General features: G+C 45.3%; 1 protein-coding gene across 2 annotated transcripts in view; it reads left to right on the top strand.

The window, feature by feature from the left end:
- The first annotated feature begins 596 nt into the window (after window positions 1–596).
- Window positions 597–23,714, top strand: part of si:dkey-225n22.4 (collagen alpha-1(XXI) chain) — a 62,680-nt gene continuing 39,562 nt past the window's right edge. For both annotated transcript variants that reach the window (XM_046355903.1, XM_046355902.1), the window contains exons 1-6: window positions 597–740; window positions 12,138–12,256; window positions 14,620–14,756; window positions 14,919–15,342; window positions 15,953–16,118; window positions 23,464–23,689. In XM_046355903.1, coding sequence (XP_046211859.1) covers window positions 12,175–12,256; window positions 14,620–14,756; window positions 14,919–15,342; window positions 15,953–16,118; window positions 23,464–23,689 — 1,035 coding nt within the window. In that variant the 5' untranslated portion in view covers window positions 597–740; window positions 12,138–12,174. The remainder of the gene's footprint in view (window positions 741–12,137; window positions 12,257–14,619; window positions 14,757–14,918; window positions 15,343–15,952; window positions 16,119–23,463; window positions 23,690–23,714) is intronic.

The raw sequence follows: 23,714 nt of genomic DNA, 5'->3' as shown, positions 1-23,714 counted from the left end.
CATGGCTCTGGATCTATGGATTTGGTCTGCTTCAAACACTGCAATGGGTATCTATTTGGTAAAGCGTAACCTACATTAAAACTCTAAAAAGTTTTTTCATGCACAGTGTAGTTGGTAGATTCTTTCTCTCATGAAGGTTTTCAGTCACTAATGAGCGTTTTTGACATACATTTAGGTTGAAACTGTGCAGGGGACAAATATTTGACCTAATGTTACATTTTCTTACACATTGGGCTAGTAAAGGTAAATGTGTGCTTGTTCTGTATCCAACCATTTACATAACAACAAAAAACTATCTACAGTTAGACAAGTTAAAATAGGCTACTACTGAATATAGTAGCCTACACAGACATTTTAAATCAAACATGTCATAAAGTGAGGTTATAAGTGTATCTTTCAATCAACAAATCACCAATGAAGATCTCTGTGTGTGTGTGTGTGTGTGTCAGTCTCTCTGTCTGCGTGTTGGTCTAATGAATGAATTTTAAGGTTATCCCACTCATTTCACAAAGTCTGCAGTCGGGAGTGACAGCAGCAACATGTGGAGCGTTCCATGAGACGTCACAGGCTCCCCGGGTATAAAGACCTGCGAGTGCGACACTTTCACTTGTGGACCAATGGCGAAGTCTCCCTCTAGTGACGATACAGAGAATTTCTATTTGTACAATAAATCATTTTGTCTTAAGTTGGTCTCTGGAGAGGGACAGTTTTTACTGTACTAGTCTCCTGGAATTGTAAAGGTAAGCTTTTCTTTTCAGATCTTTTTCATACTGAAATTATTAATGGCTATTCCAAAAACGACTTTGATTACTTAACATTATAGTTAATTACTAATAAAGTAATGAACTATTGTCTTGATTGATTATTATTTGTAATTGAAGTATTGATACTTTGAAACGTAACACTACTTAGACATAGACAGTGCAGATAACAGTGAATTGTCAACGCCTTGGAACCTCATTTCAGCCAATCAGATTGCACATTCCTCCGAACCCATTTTACAGATGTCTATTTGCGTTTTCAGACATTCTAACTGATGCAAGGATAGGCTACATGCTTTTGAGGAATGTGGTGATGGGAATGTAGCCTGATATCCCACAGGCACGTTTTCATTTGGTTTAATGTCTTTTCTGATGCAAGGTTCATGCGGCCTACAATGTATCATCAGATTCAGGGGACGGGTTGAATTGCAATGGTAGTCTACTACAACAGTAGCCTATCTGAGTAGCTGATGACTGGAGCTACTTTTCTTCACATTGTTCCTATGCTGGAGCAAGTATTGTCAGTGCATGGGCTACATTTAATGGGGAAGCCATGAAGTATGTAATCCCCTGTTGGGTGCAGGAAATTATAGGCTATATACTGTAACAACAGCCTATTCTTGACTTTTAGTTAGCCTGATACTGACTTGCTTGCTACTCAGTATTACATCATGGCTTGCCTCAAGGAGATTGGTGGCTCCGCACTGAAAGAGTAACATATGCTTGCCCAGTGGCAATGGCAATGATGAACGGACCTCATACCGGGGCAAAGGGGAGACACCTGAGACAGTTAAAGAAAATAAAAGTCACATTTTGTGGTGCATTGGTTTATTGCTTATCACGTACAGTACTCTGGCCTTCATGGTAATCTCTCTTGGACAGATTCTGTAGCCGACCAAATTCTGTGAGATTTTACTTCTGGGTTAACCATGATTATCCTCATAGTAATGATTTTAAGTTGTCCTTAAAGTGGGCCTTTCAGAATAAGCATGTCTTGTACCCCCAGAATCTGTATTCTGCAACTGTTGGTGAGGCAGAAAATAAACGTTGCAAATTCAAATCAAATCAAATGTTTATTTGTCACATACACATGGTTAGCAGATGTTAATGCGAGTGTAGCGAAATGCTTGCGCTTCTAGTTCCGACAATGCAGTAATAACCAACAAGTAATCTAACTAACAATTCCAAAAACTACTGTTTTATACGCAAATTCAACTGTCGCTGAGCAGAAAAGGGCAGACGTGCTACAAATATAAATGCCATATATCTGATTATACCTGTGTGGCCTTGCATCCAAACACTGGTTTTGATAAGACGCACATTACACATTGCTAAGGAGAATATACAGTAGTATGCCTTCCTCCAACCATGGCCAATGTGTCATGCAACTGAAATGATTACATATCCGAAATCTGAAGAAGGCTGTTCTGTAAACTGCAGAAGCCACATTTTCTGTCAGTGTAGGAACTAAATATGAAATGAGGAGTGGAGTGGATACAGATGGACAAATATAGCACCTAAAACGCAAGATATTCCTGCACGATATTTCAGGGACCAAATGAACATGGATGACTGATGGATATGTTCTTCAAAAGCTGACAACAACCTACTTGATTTATTTAACCTTGATTTAATGAGGCAAGTGAGTTAAGAACAAATTCTCGTTTACAATCCCAGCCAAACCCTCCCCTAACCCGGACGATGCTGGGACAATTGTGCGCCGCCATATGGGATTCCCGATCACGGCCATTTGTGATACAGCCCAGGATCGAACCCCGGTCTGTAGTAACACCTAGCACGGTGATGCAGTGCCTTAGACCACTGCGCCAGTCAAGGAACCCTTTCATGAAGTGTATTGCCATTCCTAGTGAATTCACTCAACAACAATGAACAGTGCATCACAAGAATATATATGAAGTCATGGGGAAAATCGGTTTGAATTATAAACACGGCAATCTCGGTTTATCAGTATTTTTAATGTAGGTCCTCCATGTAGCCCATTGTACTGTGCCAAGTCCCTGAGGAATTGCAGCAATCTGCAATCATTTTAGTAGGACTAAAAGCCAGCTCTCCCCTAGAACGCCCTTGTTCAATTGACAATGGGTTTTGCTGCATCAATTCCCAGAGATCTCTTTATGCACTCAGTCACTCTCTCTCACACACACACACACACACACACACACACACACACACACACACACACACACACACACACACACACACACACACACACACACACACACACACACACACACACACACACACACACACACACACACACACACACACACACACACACACACACACACACACACACACACACCATTAATGTAGTTCATTACATCCTTGATAGAATCAATTAGCAATTTTGTATTCACAATGGTGCCCCAGTGCGGTTTAGCTACCTTCATGTTTATTCATCCACATTGAGATGAGTGGAAGGAGAACGCTGAATAAAGACGTACTGTACGTGTTAATAAGATGATGTAATTGATTGTAATGGGAGTGGTTGCACTGACCGCACCAGTGATTCCCAAATGTTCCGTGAGGCTCCAAGCAATTCAGGTTCGAGGCTTGCCGCTATGCCATGCGTGTGTAAATCATCTGTGTAATGACTGATGTGTTTCACTAGGAGAGGCCCATGGGGAATTTATAGCTGCTGATGTTGTTGTGCCCGCCTGGATGGACGCAGCAAGGAAAGAAAAAGAGTCTGCTCTAATGCTTCGGCCTGTCTCAGAGGGACGTTTTTTATGCATAGCTCATAAGGCATTATAAACACACTTTTAATGTATTATGAAAAGGGCGTTCATAGGAAATGTTCCAGTTAGTTCTCATTGAATGGTGAGCATGTCAATGGGAGTATCTCAGTTCAGTATCTCATTTCCTCTCCATGTTATGGGTGCCTACAAGGAATGCAATTTGACCAGTTCAGTTCTTTCACATCAGTGTAAATGAAGAGAAGAAGACAAGAAGAGCTATTGAGTTTGACTGGTTACAACATCACTCAAACACAACATTATTTCTTAAACCATAATGGAGGCCAATCCATAACTGTGAACATCTTGAGGCCATCTTGCCACATTCAACCAATGTTATGGAGCCTGAACAGAATGCATCTTTCTTCACAACAGACGAATGCTGAGATGTTAACGCGTTTCCCATTGACCTGTCGAGCTCGCTTTTACTGATCGCTTTTGGCACAAAATGTGTAAGCTGAGAGGAAACAGGAAACCTCAGTCGATGGACAGATTATTTCATTTTCATGTGTGATGAGGAATTTCCACAAGCTATGGTAGGGAACTTGTGGATTTGGTACATACGAAAACACACAGATGGCCTTCAGTTGAAAAGTACCATTATACCACAACCGTTACACATCTGGAGGAAAATCTCAGGGTTCCCCACTATTTAGCCAGCCAAATACCCAACACCCTCACACTAAATGGAGAAACATATCAGCAGCTCCCACCATTGAAACCTGATGGTTATTTGGAGCTTATTACATCATGCAATGCAAGCAAACAGACACATGTGGCTGTGGAGAGGGAGAGGTGGCATGGCAGTATGTCATGTATACTGTGCCAGTGAAGTGAGGATTGATCAACAGCGAGTGTGCATAATCCCTAGCATTGTTCATTGTCCTTGCAAAACAGGACTAATGTGGAAAGTTTTATAATCAAGTGCAAAGATTAGGATGTCAGTCAGAAGATATTGGGTCAAGACAGGAGACACATCTACAAAGCAAATTTGCGATCATAATTTTAACACCCACAGTGTTAAATGTAACACTTTCTTTGAAATTATAGGTGACCATCTCAAATAGTGTTAAACTAACACTTTTCAAAGTGCTGATAAACTGACATCCCCAGAGTGTTAGGTCCCTAACACCACACCGTGAGTGTAGCAAATTCTGATTTAAATGAACATTTTATTTGAGCTGATGCTGTTACACTTTCTCAGTTTTAGGGAATAACACATGTATTATTATGTTTATTTTTTTGGGGGGGTTGTTTTAACACTTTAGGGTGTAAAGCCTTATTTGCATATTTCCCGGGGTGCATTTCGAGTGAACATTACGAGTTACCCACCCATGACTGTGTTTGTTAGTTAGAGACATGGTTGTTGCATTCATTAATCTTCAGTACTGAAGCCTTCAACAAGTGACAGCCTAAGTCAATGTTTTTGAGTATAAAGTAAACCCTTTACAACCAATCCTGTCATGTTTGTCATTTATTGTCATGTCTTGTCCCTGTGCTCCCCATGCTATTCGTTTCCCTCTGCTGGTCTTGTTTGGTTCTATCCTTCTCTCTCCCCCTCCCTCTCTCACTCTCTCGCTCTCTCTTCTCTCTGTCGTTCCGTTCCTGCTCCCAGCTGTTCCTATTCCCCTAATCATCATTTAGTCTTCCCACACCTGTTCCCGATCCTTTCCCCTGATTAGACTCCCTATTTATTCCTTTGTGATCCGTTCCTGTTCCGTCGGTTCCTTGTATTGTATTCACCATGCTGTGATTGCGTTTCGCCCTGTCCTGTCGTGTTTTTTGCCGTGATTGTGTATCACCCTGTCCTGTCGTGTTTTGTGCCTTCATCAGACGCTGCGTGTGAGCAGGTGTCTCAGTCGACTACGGCCTGCGCCAACCCGAAACCTGCAGTCTGTGGCCGCTTCTCCAGTTGTTTTCCCCTCTACAAATCTAGAGGATTTCAGTTATTCCGTTTTGAACATTAATAAACTCTGTTTCTGTTAAGTCGCGTTTGGGTCCTCTTTCACCTGCATGACAGAAGGAACCGACCAAGGAATGGACCCAGCGACTTCAGACGCTCGTTACACTGCTGTCGAGATCCAAGGAGCCATGCTCGGCAGACACGAGCAGGAATTGTCTGCTGCTCGCCAGGCCGTGGAAAACCTGGCTGCTCAGGTTTCCGACCTCTCTGGACAGTTCCAGAGTCTACGTCTCGTGCCACCTGTTACTTCCTGGCCTGCCGAGCCTCCAGAACCTAGGGTTAATAACCCACCTTGCTACTCCGGGCAGCCCACTGAATGCCGCTCCTTTCTCACGCAGTGTGAGATTGTGTTCTCTCTCCAACCCAACACATACTCTAGAGAGAGAGCTCGGGTTGCTTACGTCATTTCACTCCTTACTGGCCGGGCTCGAGAATGGGGCACAGCTATCTGGGAGGCAAGGGCTGTTTGCTCTAACTATTTCCAGAACTTTAAAGAGGAGATGATTCGGGTTTTTGACCGTTCAGTTTTTGGTGAGGAGGCTTCTAGGGCCCTGGCTTCCTTATGCCAAGGTGAACGGTCCATAACGGATTATTCCATTGAGTTTCGCACTCTTGCTGCCTCTAGTGAGTGGAACGAGCCGGCGCTGCTCGCTCGTTTTCTGGAGGGACTCCACGCTGTGGTTAAGGTTCCTTCAGATGTGGACTCTTTGATTGCTCTCGCCATCCGCATAGAACGACGGGTAGATCTTCGTCACCGGGCTCGTGGAAGAGAGCTCGCATCAACGGTGTTTCCCTGCTCCGCATCGCAACCATCTCCCTCCTCTGGCTTTGAGACTGAGCCCATGCAGCTGGGAGGGATTCGCATCTCGAATAAGGAGAGGGAACGGAGGATCACCAACCGCCTGTGCCTCTATTGCGGAGTTGCTGGACATTTTGTTAATTCATGTCCAGTAAGAGGCCAGAGCCCATCAGTAAGCGGAGGGCTACTGGTGAGCGCTACTACTCAGTCCTCTTCATCTAGATCTTGTACTACTATGTCGGTCCATCTACAACATGCAGTGCCTTGATTGACTCTGGGGCTGAGGGTTGTTTCATGGACGAAGCATGGGTTCGGAAACATAACATTCCTTTCAGACCGTTAGACAAGCCTACGCCCATGTTTGCCTTAGATGGTAGTCATCTTCCCAGTATCAAATTTGAGACACTACCTTTAACTCTCACAGTATCTGGTAACCACAGTGAGACTATTTCTTTTTTGATTTTCCGTTCACCGTTTACACCTGTTGTTTTGGGTCATCCCTGGCTAGTATGTCATAATCCTTCTATTAATTGGTCTAGTAATTCTATCCTATCCTGGAACGTTTCTTGTCATGTGAAGTGTTTAATGTCTGCCATCCCTCCCGTTTCTTCTCTCCCTACTTCTCAGGAGGAACCTGGCGATTTGACAGGAGTGCCGGAGGAATATCATGATCTGCGCACGGTCTTCAGTCGGTCCCGAGCCAACTCCCTTCCTCCTCACCGGTCGTATGATTGTAGTATTGATCTCCTTCCAGGAACCACGCCTCCTCGAGGTAGACTATACTCTCTGTCGGCTCCCGAACGTAAGGCTCTCGAGGATTATTTGTCTGTGTCTCTTGACGCCGGTACCATAGTGCCTTCTTCTTCTCCGGCCGGGGCGGGGTTCTTTTTGTTAAGAAGAAGGACGGTACTCTGCGCCCCTGCGTGATTATCGAGGGCTGAATGACATAACGGTTAAATCGTTATCCGCTTTCATCAGCCTTCGAGATTCTGCAGGAGCCAGGTGCTTTACTAAGTTGGACCTTCGTAACGCTTACCATCTCGTGCGCATCAAGGGGGACGAGTGGAAAACGGCGTTTAACACTCCGTTAGGGCATTTTGAGTACCGGGTTCTGCCGTTCGGTCTCGCCAATGCGCCAGCTGTTTTTCAGGCATTAGTTAATGATGTTCTGAGAGACATGCTGAACATTTTTGTTTTTGTCTATCTTGACGATATCCTGATTTTTTCTCCGTCACTCGAGATTCATGTTCAGCACGTTCGACGTGTTCTACAGCGCCTTTTAGAGAATTGTCTCTACGTAAAGGCTGAGAAGTGCTCTTTTCATGTCTCCTCCGTTACTTTTCTCGGTTCCGTTATTTCCGCTGAAGGCATTCAGATGGATTCCGCTAAGGTCCAAGCTGTCAGTGATTGGCCCGTTCCAAGGTCACGTGTCGAGTTGCAGCGCTTTTTAGGTTTCGCTAATTTCTATCGGCGTTTCATTCGTAATTTCGGTCAAGTTGCTGCCCCTCTCACAGCTCTTACTTCTGTCAAGACGTGTTTTAAGTGGTCCGGTTCCGCCCAGGGAGCTTTTGATCTTCTAAAAGAACGTTTTACGTCCGCTCCTATCCTCGTTACTCCTGACGTCACTAGACAATTCATTGTCGAGGTTGACGCTTCAGAGTTGGGAGCCATTCTAAGCGCTTCCAGTCTGACGATAAGGTTCATCCTTGTTATTTTCTCATCGCCTGTCGCCATCTGAGCGCAACTTGATGTGGGTAACAACTGCTCGCCATCCGCTTAGCCCTAGGCGAATGGCAAGTGGTTATTCCTTTTGTCGTTTGGACAGACCATAAGAACCTTGAGTACATCCGTTCTGCCAAACGACTTAATGCCCGTCAAGCTCTTGGGCGTTGTTTTTCGCTCGTTTCGAGTTTGTGATTTCTTACCGTCCGGGTAGCAAGAACACCAAGCCTGATGCCTTATCCCGTCTGTTTAGTTCTTCTGTGGCTTCTACTGATCTCGAGGGGATTCTTCCTTAAATGGGCGTGTTGTCGGGTTGACAGTCTGGGGAATTGAAAGACAGGTTAAGCAAGCACTCACGCACACTGAGTAACCTCCTTTTCGTTCCTGTTTCCACTTGGCTGTTCTTCAGTGGGCTCACTCTGCCAAGTTAGCTGGTCATCCCGGTGTTCGAGGCACTTTGTCTATTCGCCAGCGCTTTTGGTGGCCGACTCAGGAGCGTGACACGCGCCGTTTCGTGGCTGCGTGTTCAGACTGCGCGCAGAAGAAGTCTGGTAATTTTTTTCTGCTTCTGCTCCTGGTCTTGCTGGGTCTCAGTCTGTTCCCTGCCATCGCATCTCTCCTGTTCTTGTCCCTGCCCTTGCTGTGTCTCAGTCTGTCCCTAGTTCTCATTTTTTTTTTAGTAGTACCCTAGTTTCCCTTTTTATCGTTTTTCGTTACGGTCCTGAGGAGAGGAGTTGGGTTCTTTCTCGGGACGTGCTGGACCGTTTGATCTATGATTTCCTCCGTTGCTGCCAGTGTTCCTCCTCGAGAGCGCCAGGAGGCGCTCGGTGAGTGGGGGGGTACTGTCATGTTTGTCATTTATTGTCATGTCTTGTCCCTGTGCTCCCCATGCTATTCGTTTCCCTCTGCTGGTCTTGTTTGGTTCTATCCTTCTCTCTCCCCCTCCCTCTCTCACTCTCTCGCTCTCTCTTCTCTCTGTCGTTCCGTTCCTGCTCCCAGCTGTTCCTATTCCCCTAATCATCATTTAGTCTTCCCACACCTGTTCCCGATCCTTTCCCCTGATTAGACTCCCTATTTATTCCTTTGTGATCCGTTCCTGTTCCGTCGGTTCCTTGTATTGTATTCACCATGCTGTGATTGCGTTTCGCCCTGTCCTGTCGTGTTTTTGCCGTGATTGTGTATCACCCTGTCCTGTCGTGTTTTGTGCCTTCATCAGACGCTAAAGGTGTCTCAGTCGACTACGGCCTGCGCCAACCCGATGACCTGCAGTCTGTGGCCGCTTCTCCAGTTGTTTTCCCCTCTACAAATCTAGAGGATTTCAGTTATTCCGTTTTGAACATTAATAAACTCTGTTTCTGTTAAGTCGCGTTTGGGTCCTCTTTCACCTGCATGACAAATCCTGGACAAGATCACCGAGACACACTGACTGGCACACAGACATTGTGGAGCAAAAGATATGTTTACACATGATGACACTTTGACCTCTCCCCTCTCTGCGGCCCATGCAACTTAGTCTTGACATAGAACAGATAACTGCAACCCTGCCACAGTATTATACAAAAATAACATTCTTGATGAGAAGTAACTTACAAACATATGATGAATATAAAACATCTTACATATGTTACCAACAAATTCTGATTATTCCACGACATTCACAATTTAAATTCAGAATGAGTGCTATGGTGATGAACTTGTCATAAAAGACTACCTAAACCATCTAAATTGGAACAACCATTTCAGTAACGGGAGCAATAATTCCAACCACTTATATTGTATTAGATTGCATTGCAAAACTATCATCAGGGCAAAGGGTGGCTACTTTGAAGAATCTAAAATATAAACTATGTTTTGATTTGTTGAAAACTTGTTTGGTTACTACATGATTCTATATGTGTTATTTCATAGTTTTGATGTCTTCACTATTATTCTACAATGTAGAAAATAGTTAAAATAAAGAAAAATCCTTGAATTAGTTGGTGTGTCCAAACCTTTGACTGGTACTGTATATTAAAACAAACTGTTCTCAAAATAAACCTACAACAAAGCATGCTGCGAAATATGATAGAGGCCCCTCCCAGGTCTTTTTCACTCCCAAGAGGATTAACATAAATTAACTCCACACAGTTGAGTAACAACAACACCATGCGGTGTCGATTCCACTGTGAAACACTTCATTTTTTTTCACTGCAGGTGGCGTCAATTTAAATCCCACTAGTGTTAACACCACTATAATCGACACTCGGGTAGACATAACACTCACAAAATGTTTTACCTCAACACAACAGCCACACATTTGCTGTGTGGGACATAAATCCAGGGAAATGATGAAATGTTTTACCTCAACACAACAGCCACACATTTGCTGTGTGGGACATAAATCCAGGGAAATGATGAAATGTTTTACCTCAACACAACAGCCACACATTTGCTGTGTGGGACATAAATCCAGGGAAATGATGAAATGTTCTTGATGATGGATGTAACGTCGCTTCTCAGTGATTCATTCATAAACGAGCCACAATGTGTATATATATTTTTGTTTTTTTGTTTTAATGCCTGATTCACAGTTCTGGTGCTCTGTTTATCACCGATGGATCATTTGCAGGTTTAGTGGAACCATCATTGTAGTGAGATGGAGGGAAATGCTGCACACAGATGATTTACGAGGGAATTGACTTCCCGTGTCCCTGGGAATGTCCTGAGTGCCCTCTCCTAGGACCTGCAGTTACAGCCAGGCTGTAACATTTTACTACCTGTTCTACCATTTTACAAGACCGCTTGGAGAAGTAGTGAATGGAGGCCAGCATTGGACACATTTGTCGCTTCTTTTCTCTCTCTTTACCCCTGTGTCTGATACTTGAACTCAGGCCACTCCTTTACCTCAAAAGAACGTACCGTCTTGACAGCCTGAGAGTTACATATCCCTGTGACTCAGAACCCCCATGTCAACAAACATGTTATTCACTTGGTCTCAAGGCTGTTTGCTGAAATTCATGGCTCAGTACCATGACTTGAAGCCGAACAACTCAATGCTTGTTTGATCAGACTTAAAAAAGAAAAGAATGTCCATTGACATTCAAATGACATCGTAGTGGAGAAGGATTTGAAGTGGAGGGAGGAAGCAGTCTGGCCACGACTGACATCCGTCGCATAGAGAGACGTGTGTGTGTGTGTGTGTGTGTGTGTGTGTGTGTGTGTGTGTGTGTGTGTGTGTGTGTGTGTGTGTGTGTGTGTGTGTGTGTGTGTGTGTGTGTGTGTGTGTGTGTGTGTGTGTGTGTGTGTGTGTGTGTGTGTGTGTGCCGTCCCACCCCTGTCTTCAGACTGCCTGCCAACACACTGCAGCATGCCATGTTTATTTTCGTGTTGTGTTCTCTAGCGTTCTGCCTACATTGTTATTTTCTTTGGCTGAAGCCTGTGGTCGGTGGGGCAATGTTTCTAGGCTAAATGAAAGTGGGCTGGCCCCCACAAAAAAACAGACCACACGTCTTACGGTATAATGCAAAATGTCTCCCTTACCAAGATATTTTTTAAGAGTGGGGGAAGAAAAAAACAGATTTTAGGGGGAGAGGGAGAGAGGCTCTTGTTTTCAGCCCCTGGGCATACAAGTACAGTTTCCTGACACATGTTGTTTTATTCATGTCCTTTTTATGTACATTATTTAGAGTTTGCCTGGTTGCTCATCTGACGCATCTGTCCCATTACATTGCATGAAACAAAACAGAGCTGAGAAGCATAACATTCTCTCTTGTAAAAAGAGACAGCAGACTCTCGGAAGAACAGGCATATGAATGAGTGGGTGTACCACAGGCCCGTTCTAAACAGGAATGGTGTTAGGCATTTCGGTGACAGTCCAATTAAATTCACAGTACGTGGTGACTGCTGTTTTGTATTTTGATAGCGTATAGAGGGTTTTTACATGTGATTACGTTTGTAAAAGGTGACATTCAGGTCTGAAATGAGAGTTGACATGAAATCTCAGAACAGCTTACTTCAACATCTGCACATATCAAACTGCTGTTTGTTCTTCACGTTTCACATCTCCCTGACATTCTCTGATCCGAAATCCAATCTGTTGATTTACATACTGTAAATGATAAACATGCATTTCTCAACTGTGAAAGTATTCATTTCAGACTGTGAAGACTGGACCGGGACACCTCTTAAAGAACAATGGCATGGACATTAAGGTCACTGACTATGCTGCTGTTTCTGGCATATCTACAGGCAATAGAGGAGGAGGATATCAGAGCTGGTATGTACAGTATGTCTACATTCGGTATTGTATGTCTAATCTGTTCTGTAGAAAACATGCAGGTTAAATCTTGCATCTCAAAATACGAACATGGCCGGTCCTGGACGTTCTGCCGCCCTAGGCGAGACAAAAATCTGCCGCCCCCCCCCATAGGTTTGGCCTTGGCCTTTTTTTTATCAGCTAAAAGTTGGAGGAACAGAACATAATAGCAGCCCAATTAATAGGCCTATGCTACGAATAAACACCATTTTTAACACACCTGGTTAGTAGGCTATATAATCAGTTCAATGTCAATAACATAGTCTAATATTTTCAATCTGATTACGCTGATAAAATCAGAAATGCCCCGGATGTTCTGACAAAAATAATGACATCGTAGACATCTTGATGAATCTAAGCATGGCACTTTCAAAAGTTACCTTTCCACCCAGACAGAGGCTCTACTGACGCAGAAAACTGTAAGCTTCAACTACTGGCTACTCGTCCGTTGTATAACCAAACAACAGAAGTGCTTTTCCTTAAAGCTGCCTGGGTTTAAACAAACGTGTTTTCTTTTCAGAAAGATAAAAGCTTCATTAGTAGGGACACAATAGCAAAGTCAAGTGTTTTCATCTCCTTGAACATTATAGGCTGCAGCTCAGCTTGAGATTGTCATAGAGAGGAATCAATATATGCCCATATGCATTGGAGTCGCGTCTTTCCCAGGCATTTTAGATCTGGTTTCTACTATAAGGCATCACCGAGTTAAGCATTGTTATTGAACGCTTGATATAATCTGGATACATTCATGTATTTATTTCAAAATATAAAGCAAACAATGTATGTCCTTTTTGCCCTCTCTTTAACAAAGGGTATGTGATACCCTCACTCAATTTGAGCCCTGGTTTTAGTCACACCACGCCCTTCCCAGACACAAAGGTATTTCATCAGTGCATGCGACAGTATTGGAGTACTTGGCTATACCGACATATATGGATAGGATAATTGTGTCTGTCAAACAGGTAGGTTTACCACTTATTTATTGGAAGATGAAGAAATAAGCTCCAATTATCTTTAACCCCTGCATCGGAGTGTTACAATGTTGCTATCACTATGCAACCTACTACCTATAGTAGGAAAACAAGTTTCTTGTATATAACACCTGTTATCACACATAGCACGGCTCCTTAATTATTACAATTAAAATTAAAATATCGCTTTTATATAACACATTTAACATATATTTTAATATTTTTGTTAGGACTGTAAGACAGAGTAAGATCATTTGAACTTTGGAAACAACTGCTTTCATAAATGCAAGGCGGGCCTTGTTTCGCTGGAACAGTGTAAAATACGCTTTATGTCAATGACCCAGCCTTAACAAATGTAGTGTATTTACATATTGAATTTGATTGTCCGACATCAGTTTCAACAATTTATTTATTTTGTCTCCACCTAGTGGCTTCTTTCATCTGCTGTGTTTTCTCTCGGTAGCTGTCCATGGTCCTGAAATCAAACCATCTAAGTTTGCTTGGACACCAGCCTGATCTCCAGCTCCTTCCATATCTGGAAGCTATCTAGGTGGTCATGTGACTTCTCATGCGAGCTGTGTAGGTGGCACAGATTCTTCCAGTCCCTTGTTCCATCCCTGACCAACGCATATTTGCACTCGTGTGCAGCAAAAAGTTTGCAGCAAAACTTGGAATAGGCAAATAGGCTTGGAATAGGCTAACCTTGGTCTCTCCACTATCTCCCCGTTCGCCTTCCTCCTATTGTAGTGGGCCAACGAAAACTTGTCATTCTCCACATGGCTGATAAATTTCACCAGCGAATTTCTTTGGTTAGAGATTGTGCTTCTTTTCTCATTGATTTTTTAAATGTTCACTTCAAATTTCTATAGATTACTTTTAGCTACAATTATATCCACTAGTAGTAGCTAGCTAATGTTAACAGGCTAGGTTAGGCTACTGCCTTAATCACTAATAATTTGTCACACACACACAAACATAAAAAAATACAATAATCTAATTGGCAGAGTCATTTTTATTAATGTTTCACAATTGGATACTCCCATATAAACACACACATCACCAGAGCTACCAAGGATAGTGGGAGTGAACTTCGGGAGAAGCAGGAATGGGGTGGGGGCGGGAACTGCAGCAACACTATGAGCTGGTGGCTGGGGTGCCGCGGGGGTGTAGTAGCCGATCAGGCCCTGATTACGAAGGACATGTTTGGAGCTAAATATGGAAAGCTTTGACATTGTACATTGACATTGTACATGATCATATCTTATTTTTGAGGTGTGTATGTGTGTGTGCATGTACATTAATGTATCAATGACTGTGTGTGTGTGTGTGTACACCTGTGACCACCCCTCCTAGGCTGCAGCACTGCTGTGAATGACCTAGTCTACATCATAGATGGCTCGTGGAGCGTGGGCCACAGTGACTTCAAAAAGGCCAAGAGCTGGCTCGTCAACATCACCAGCGGCTTCGACATCAGCTCCCACTACTCACAGGTCAGACTTAGAACGAATATGTGTAACACTGCACCTTAAGTTGCCCGGTACAGTGTTACTGTAATATGTCACCGAAAGTGACATATGACAGCATAGTTGACAAATAACTACAATGGTTAAATTGAACTTTTTTGACATATTCAAATAAGACTATTGAACTAGGTGGCCGTGGTGCAGTACAGCGACACCCCTCGTCTGGAGATCCCCCTGGGGAAGCACCACGGTGGCCCGGACCTCATCCAGGCCATCGAGGGCATCAGCTATCTAGGCGGGAACACTCAGACGGGCCGTGCCATCAAGTTCGCCGTAGATCACGTGTTCCCGTCCTCGCAACGCACCAGCACCGTCAAGAACCGCATTGCGGTGGTGGTGACGGACGGAAAGTCCCAGGATGATGTGGTGGACGCTAGCGTGGAGGCGCGGGCGCAAGGCGTCATTGTGTTCGCCGTGGGAGTGGGCACCGAGATCACCACCTCAGAGCTGATGTCCATCGCCAACAAGCCGGGGGGGACCTACGTGTTGTATGCCGAGGACTACGCCAACATAGACCGAATCCGAGACTCCATGGAGCAGAGACTGTGTGAGGGTGAGTGAGTGTAAGATAGGAGGTGTACTGCTACCTGGAGGTGTGCTAGGATAGAGTTCCCCAAACAGTGGGTTTCTAAACTCGAGGGTGGGTTGCCGCTATTCCTTTTCCTTGATTTTGTTCATTTTCTTTCACCTGGACTTCTTTCACTTTTTGGGTTGCAAGAGTACAGAAAGCATTAATTGGGTCACATCTCATGCGGGGCCCCGGCTACTATGCCTGTTTAAGAGACTGGAGGTTTGCCCTGAAAGCAGGCTGCACCACTCACGCTTTTTGAAGTGGGAAGCCGCAGGCACTGGAGCCAAACCAGGGACATGTGGCGGCGTAAAGAAAGAGCATTAGAAAAGATGGTGGCAGGAAACAGATGTGATACGCTCGCTGTTGCCAACCACACTGCAGCTGGAGGCATTGTTTGACCATAAACTGCAGGGAAATTTGTCAACAATGTTTACGAAGCCATAGGAGCCCGTTCACTACTTACAAAGAGAAGCTAGTCAAAATGGGTTAATTATAATGTTTGGCATGCATGTTCAAATACAATCTAGATTGTATCTACGGTAGATATGCCACAACACACTGAGACGTATGTGATGTCATTTCCTGTCCAAAGAGTCTGTGTGTCCTACGCGTATCCCAGTGGCCTCCAGGGATGAGAAGGGCTTTGAGTTGATGCTGGGCATGAATATCCACCAGAAGACCAAGAAGATCCAAGGCTCTCTGGTGTCTGAGACAGCCTTCTCCTTGACCACCTCAACAGACATCACAGAGAACACAAGGTGGGTCTCCCCTTCAACCTCCACATCAACCATGGTCCTCAATTCCTTTGCTTAGCTATTTTGAACTCATACTTATCTCATATTATTGTTACGATCAATAATGACAAACCTCCTGGCATTGACAACTTAGATGGAAAGTTACTGAGGATGGTCGATGACTCTATAGCAACTCCTATATGCCATATCTTTAATCTGAACCTAGAGCAAAGTGTTTGTCCTCAGGCCTGGTGGGAAGCCAAAGTCATTCCGCTGCCCAAGAATGGTAAAGCTGCCTTTACTGGTTCTATCAGAGCGACCTATCAGCTAGCTGCCAACTCTTAGAAAACTGTTGGAAAAAATGGTGTTTGACCAGATACAATGCTATTTCTCTGTCACAAATTAACAACAGATTTTCAGCATGCTTATAGAGAAGGGCACTCAACATGGACTCCACTGACACAAATGACGGATGAGTGTTTAGAAAATGGCATAATAAGAAGATTGTGGGAGCTGTATTGTTAGACTTCAGTACAGCTTTTAATATTATTGACCATAATTATCATGTTGAAAACGTATGTGTTATGGCTTTTCAACCATAACACATATGTAGATTCAAAGCTATCTATCTAATAGAACTCTTTAATGGAAGCTTTTTTAATATTAAACATGTGATGTATGGTGTATCCCAGGGCAGCTCTCTTGGCCCTCCACTCTTTTCTATTTTTACCAATGACCTACCACGGGCATTAAACAAAGCCTGTGTGTCCATGTATGCTGACGATTCAACCCTATACCTGTCAGCAACCACAGCTAGTGAAATCATTTCAAAACTAAACAATGAGTTGCAGTCAGTTTTAGAATGGGTGGCCAATAATAAACTGTTCCTGAACTCTATAAATAAGAGCATTGTATTTGGTACAAATCATTCCCTAAGTTCTAGACCTCAGCTGAATCTGGTAATGAATGGTGTGGCTGTTGAGCAAGTTGAGAAGACTAAATTACTTGGTGTTACCTTAGATTGTAAACTGTCATGGTCAAAACATACAGATTCAATGGTTGTAAAGATGGGGAGGTCTGTACGTGGTAAAGAGATGCTCTACTTTTTGACACCATACTCCACAAAGTAAGTCCTGCAGGCTCTAGATTCATCTTACCTTGATTATTGTCCAGTTATATGGTCAAGTGCTGCAAAGAAAGACCTTATGAAGCTGCAGCTGGCCCAGAATAGAGTGGCACGTCTTGCTCTTCATTGCAATCAGAGGGCTAATATCAATAATATGCATGTGAGTGTCTCATGGCTATGAGTTAAGGAAAGACTGACTGCATTGATTCTTGTTTTTATAAGAAACATTAATGTCTTGGAAATTCCAAATTGTTTGCATAGTCAACTTACACATGGCACTGACACACACACTTACCCCACCAGACATGCCACCAAGGGTATTTTTACAGTCCCCAGGTCATGAACAAATTTAAGTAAATGTACAGTATTATACAGAGCCATGAATGCATATAACTCCCTTACATCTCATATAGCACAAGTGAACCGCAAACCTGCTTTCAATAAACAAATAAAGCAACACCTTACGACACAACGCCTCTCCCACATGTGACCTACTTGTTGTGCGTATGTACTGACATGTATGTGTAACAAACACACACACTAAATGTTAATGTTTTTAAAATGTATGTCAATTGTAAAGTATTTTGTTTATAATGTATTTTTTGTCATTTAGGACCCCAGTAAGACTAGCTGTTGCCATTGGCTAATGAGGATCTGAATAAAATCAACAAAATATAATATTATTATTATTATTATTATTATTATCATCCACTCAGTTACGGGGCATTGTTATTTCTGCTAAAGACGTGACAAGACAAGCTTGAATTCGAAATCTGACTAACGTCTACACCTGGGTAAGTCACTTGGACTACCTTCAGACACAGACACTAGAAGCCTGGGAGAGTCACTTGGACTACCTTCAGACACAGACACTAGAAGCCTGGGTGAGTCACTTGGACTACCTTCAGCCACATACACTAGAAGCCTGGGTGAGTCACTTGGACTACCTTCAGACACAGACACTAGAAGCCTGGGAGAGTCACTTGGACTACCTTCAGACACAGACACTAGAAGCCTGGGTGAGTCACTTGGACTACCTTCAGCCACATACACTAGAAGCCTGTGTGAGTCACTTGGACTACCTTCAGACACAGACACTAGAAGCCTGGGTGAGTCACTTGGACTACCTTCAGACACATACACTAGAAGCTTGGGTGAGTCACTTGGACTACCTTCAGCCACAGACACTAGAAGCCTGGGAGAGTCACTTGGAATACCTTCAGCCACAGACACTAGATGCCTGGGTAAGTCACTTGGACTACCTTCAGCCACAGACACTAGAAGCCTGGGTAAGTCACTTGGACTACCTTCAGACACAGACACTAGATGTCATGCTGGTAAAAGAGGACCCAAAAGCGACTTAACAGAAGCAGAGTTTAATAATGTTCAAAACGGAATAACTGACATCCTCTAGATTTGTAGAGGGGAAAACAACTGGAGAAGCGGCCACAGACTGCAGGTCGCTTCGGGTAGGCGCAGGCCGTAGTCGACTGAGACACCTGCTCACACGCAGCGTCTGATGAAGGCACAAAACACGACAGAACAGGGTGATACACAATCACGGCAAAAAACACGACAGGACAGGGCGAAACGCAATCACAGCATGGTGAATACAATATAAGGAACCGACGGAACAGGAACGGATTACAAAGGAATAAATAGGGAATCTAATCAGGGGAAAGGATCGGGAACAGGTGTGGGAAGACTAAATGATGATTAGGGGAATAGGAACAGCTGGGAGCAGGAACGGAACGACAGAGAGAAGAGAGAGCGAGAGAGTGAGAGAGGGAGGGGGAGAGAGAGGGATAGAACCAAACAAGACCAGCAGAGGGAAACGAATAGCATGGGGAGCACAGGGACAAGACATGACAATAAATGACAAACATGACAGTACCCCCCCACTCACCGAGCGCCTCCTGGCGCACTCGAGGAGGAATCCTGGCGGCAACGGAGGAAATCATCGATGAGCGAACGGTCCAGCACGTCCCGAGACGGAACCCAACTCCTCTCCTCAGGACCGTAACCCTCCCAATCCACTAGGTATTGGTGACCCCGTCCCCGAGAACGCATGTCCATAATTTTATGTACCTTGTAAATAGGTGCGCTCTCGACAAGGACGGGAGGGGGAGGGAAGACGAACGGGGTGCGAAGAAAAGGCTTAACACAGGAGACATGGAAGACAGGATGGACGCGACGAAGATGTCGCGGAAGAAGCAGTCGCACAGCGACAGGATTGACGACCTGGGAGACACGGAACGGACCAATGAACCGCGGAGTCAACTTACGAGAAGCTGTCGTAAGAGGAAGGTTGCGAGTGGAAAGCCACACTCTCTGGCCGCAACAATACCTTGGACTCTTAATCCTGCGTTTATTGGCGGCTCTCACCGTCTGTGCCCTGTAACGGCAAAGTGCAGACCTCACCCTCCTCCAGGTGCGCTCACAACGTTGGACAAACGCTTGAGCGGAGGGAACGCTGGACTCGGCAAGCTGGGATGAGAACAGAGGAGGCTGGTAACCCAGACTACTCTGAAACGGAGATAACCCGGTAGCAGACGAAGGAAGCGAATTGTGAGCGTATTCTGCCCAGGGAGCTGTTCTGCCCAAGACGCAGGGTTTCTGAAAGAAAGGCTGCGTAGTATGCGACCAATCGTCTGATTGGCCCTCTCTGCTTGACCGTTAGACTGGGGATGAAACCCGGAAGAGAGACTGACGGACGCACCAATCAAACGACAGAACTCCCTCCAAAACTGTGACGTGAATTGCGGACCTCTGTCTGAAACGGCGTCTAACGGGAGGCCATGAATTCTGAATACATTCTCAATAATGATTTGTGCCGTCTCCTTAGCGGAAGGAAGTTTAGCGAGGGGAATGAAATGTGCCGCCTTAGAGAACCTATCGACAACCGTCAGAATCACAGTCTTCCCCGCAGACAAAGGCAGACCGGTAATGAAGTCTAAGGCAATGTGAGACCATGGTCGAGAAGGAATGGGGAGCGGTCTGAGACGACCGGCAGGAGGAGAGTTACCCGACTTAGTCTGCGCGCAGTCCGAACAGGCAGCCACGAAACGGCGCGTGTCACGCTCCTGAGTCGGCCACCAAAAGCGCTGGCGAATAGACGCAAGAGTGCCTCGAACACCGGGATGACCCGCTAACTTGGCAGAGTGAGCCCACTGAAGAACAGCCAGACGAGTGGAAACAGGAACGAAAAGGAGGTTACTAGGACAAGCGCGCGGCGACGCAGTGTGCGTGAGTGCTTGCTTAACCTGTCTTTCAATTCCCCAGACAGTTAACCCGACAACACGCCCATAAGGAAGAATCCCCTCGGGATCAGTAGAAGCCACAGAAGAACTAAACAGACGGGATAAGGCATCAGGCTTGGTGTTCTTGCTACCCGGACGGTAAGAAATCACAAACTCGAAACGAGCGAAAAACAACGCCCAACGAGCTTGACGGGCATTAAGTCGTTTGGCAGAACGGATGTACTCAAGGTTCTTATGGTCTGTCCAAACGACAAAAGGAACGGTCGCCCCCTCCAACCACTGTCGCCATTCGCCTAGGGCTAAGCGGATGGCGAGCAGTTCACGGTTACCCACATCATAGTTGCGCTCAGATGGCGACAGGCGATGAGAAAAATAAGCGCAAGGATGAACCTTATCGTCAGACTGGAAGCGCTGGGATAGAATGGCTCCCACGCCTACCTCTGAAGCGTCAACCTCGACAATGAATTGTCTAGTGACGTCAGGAGTAACGAGGATAGGAGCGGACGTAAAACGTTCTTTTAGAAGATCAAAAGCTCCCTGGGCGGAACCGGACCACTTAAAACACGTCTTGACAGAAGTAAGAGCTGTGAGAGGGGCAGCAACTTGACCGAAATTACGAATGAAACGCCGATAGAAATTAGCGAAACCTAAAAGCGCTGCAACTCGACACGTGACCTTGGAACGGGCCAATCACTGACAGCTTGGGCCTTAGCGGAATCCATCTGAATGCCTTCAGCGGAAATAACAGAACCGAGAAAAGTAACGGAGGAGACATGAAAAGAGCACTTCTCAGCCTTTACGTAGAGACAATTCTCTAAAAGGCGCTGTAGAACACGTCGAACGTGCTGAACATGAATCTCGAGTGACGGAGAAAAAATCAGGATATCGTCAAGATAGACAAAAACAAAAATGTTCAGCATGTCTCTCAGAACATCATTAACTAATGCCTGAAAAACAGCTGGCGCATTGGCGAGACCGAACGGCAGAACCCGGTACTCAAAATGCCCTAACGGAGTATTAAACGCCGTTTTCCACTCGTCCCCCTCTCTGATGCGCACGAGATGGTAAGCGTTACGAAGGTCCAACTTAGTAAAGCACCTGGCTCCCTGCAGAATCTCGAAGGCTGATGACATAAGGGGAAGCGGATAACGATTCTTAACCGTTATGTCATTCAGCCCTCGATAATCCACGCAGGGGCGCAGAGTACCGTCCTTCTTCTTAACAAAAAAGAACCCCGCCCCGGCCGGAGAGGAAGAAGGCACTATGGTACCGGCGTCAAGAGACACAGACAAATAATCCTCGAGAGCCTTACGTTCGGGAGCCGACAGAGAGTATAGTCTACCTCGAGGAGGAGTGGTCCCCGGCGAGCCCGGCCAGTAAGGAGTGAAATGACGTAAGCAACCCGAGCTCTCTCTCTAGAGTATGTGTGGGGTTGGAGAGAGAACACAATCTCACACTGCGTGAGAAAGGAGCGGCACTCAGTGGGCTGCCCGGAGTAGCAAGGTGGGTTATTAACCCTGGGTTCTGGAGGCTCGGCAGGCCAGGGAGTAACAGGTGGCACGAGACGTAGACTCTGGAACTGTCCAGAGAGGTCGGAAACCTGAGCGGCCAGGTTCTCCACGGCATGGCGAGCAGCAGACAATTCCTGCTCGTGTCTGCCGAGCATGGCTCCTTGGAACTCGACGGCAGTGTAACGAGCGTCTGAAGTCGCTGGGTCCATTCCTTGGTCGGTTCCTTCTGTCATGCTGGTAAAAGAGGACCCAAAAGCGACTTAACAGAAGCAGAGTTTAATAATGTTCAAAACGGAATAACTGACATCCTCTAGATTTGTAGAGGGGAAAACAACTGGAGAAGCGGCCACAGACTGCAGGTCGCTTCGGGTAGGCGCAGGCCGTAGTCGACTGAGACACCTGCTCACACGCAGCGTCTGATGAAGGCACAAAACACGACAGAACAGGGTGATACACAATCACGGCAAAAAACACGACAGGACAGGGCGAAACGCAATCACAGCATGGTGAATACAATATAAGGAACCGACGGAACAGGAACGGATTACAAAGGAATAAATAGGGAATCTAATCAGGGGAAAGGATCGGGAACAGGTGTGGGAAGACTAAATGATGATTAGGGGAATAGGAACAGCTGGGAGCAGGAACGGAACGACAGAGAGAAGAGAGAGCGAGAGAGTGAGAGAGGGAGGGGGAGAGAGAGGGATAGAACCAAACAAGACCAGCAGAGGGAAACGAATAGCATGGGGAGCACAGGGACAAGACATGACAATAAATGACAAACATGACACTAGAAGCCTGGGTAAGTCACTTGGACTACCTTCAGACACAGACACTAGAAGCCTGGGTGAGACACTTGGACTACCTTCAGCCACATACACTAGAAGCCTGGGTGAGTCACTTGGACTACCTTCAGACACAGACACTAGAAGCCTGGGTGAGTCACTTGGACTACCTTCAGACACAGACACTAGAAGCCTGGGTGAGTCACTTGGACTACCTTCAGCCACAGACACTAGAAGCCTGGGTGAGTCACTTGGACTACCTTCAGACACAGACACTAGAAGCCTGGGTGAGTCACTTGGACTACCTTCAGCCACAGACACTAGAAGCCTGGGTGAGTTTTTGAAAACATCCAGATGATTTTCCGTCCAGTGGCACTTCAAACCTCTTTGACACATGTTTGTGGTGGTAAAAAGTGCACAACATCATCGGCAATAGTGGAATATTCTAAATCCTTTCTTGGCAGCCTGAAGGAAAACAGTGTAAAATGAACTGACCAGGAAAATCTCTGAATCCATAGTTTTTCCTAGACTGGTCACTTGATAATGACACATTTTGTACTCGTCATACTTTGCAGGCTTATGATTTCCCCTCATTTTTCAAAGGTTACTTACAAGTCACCATACAGATGTTGACAAGAACTGTATTCATGATTCAGTTTTCTATTTGTTATTTGACTATTTTCTCAGGGAGATCTTCCCCGAGGGTCTGCCTCCATCCTATGTGTTTGTGGCCACGGTCCGCCTCAAGGGTTCAGCCAAACAGGACAAGTTTGACCTGTTGAGGATCCTTTCTAAAGATGGCGTCACCCAGGCAGCAGTGACACTGAACGGAGCGGACAAGTCTGTCACTTTCACGACCACCAGCACCACCAATGAGGAGCAGCTGGTCACCTTTATTGTGCAGGGCATTGGGGTTGGTATCTTTGTGTACTTGTGTA

This window comes from Oncorhynchus gorbuscha, linkage group LG07 (genome assembly GCF_021184085.1).
Source record: "Oncorhynchus gorbuscha isolate QuinsamMale2020 ecotype Even-year linkage group LG07, OgorEven_v1.0, whole genome shotgun sequence".
In the NCBI taxonomy this organism is placed as follows: domain Eukaryota; kingdom Metazoa; phylum Chordata; class Actinopteri; order Salmoniformes; family Salmonidae; genus Oncorhynchus; species Oncorhynchus gorbuscha.
The sequence above is the reverse complement of the archived record's forward strand: the minus strand, read 5'-3'. Positions and strand labels throughout refer to the sequence as shown.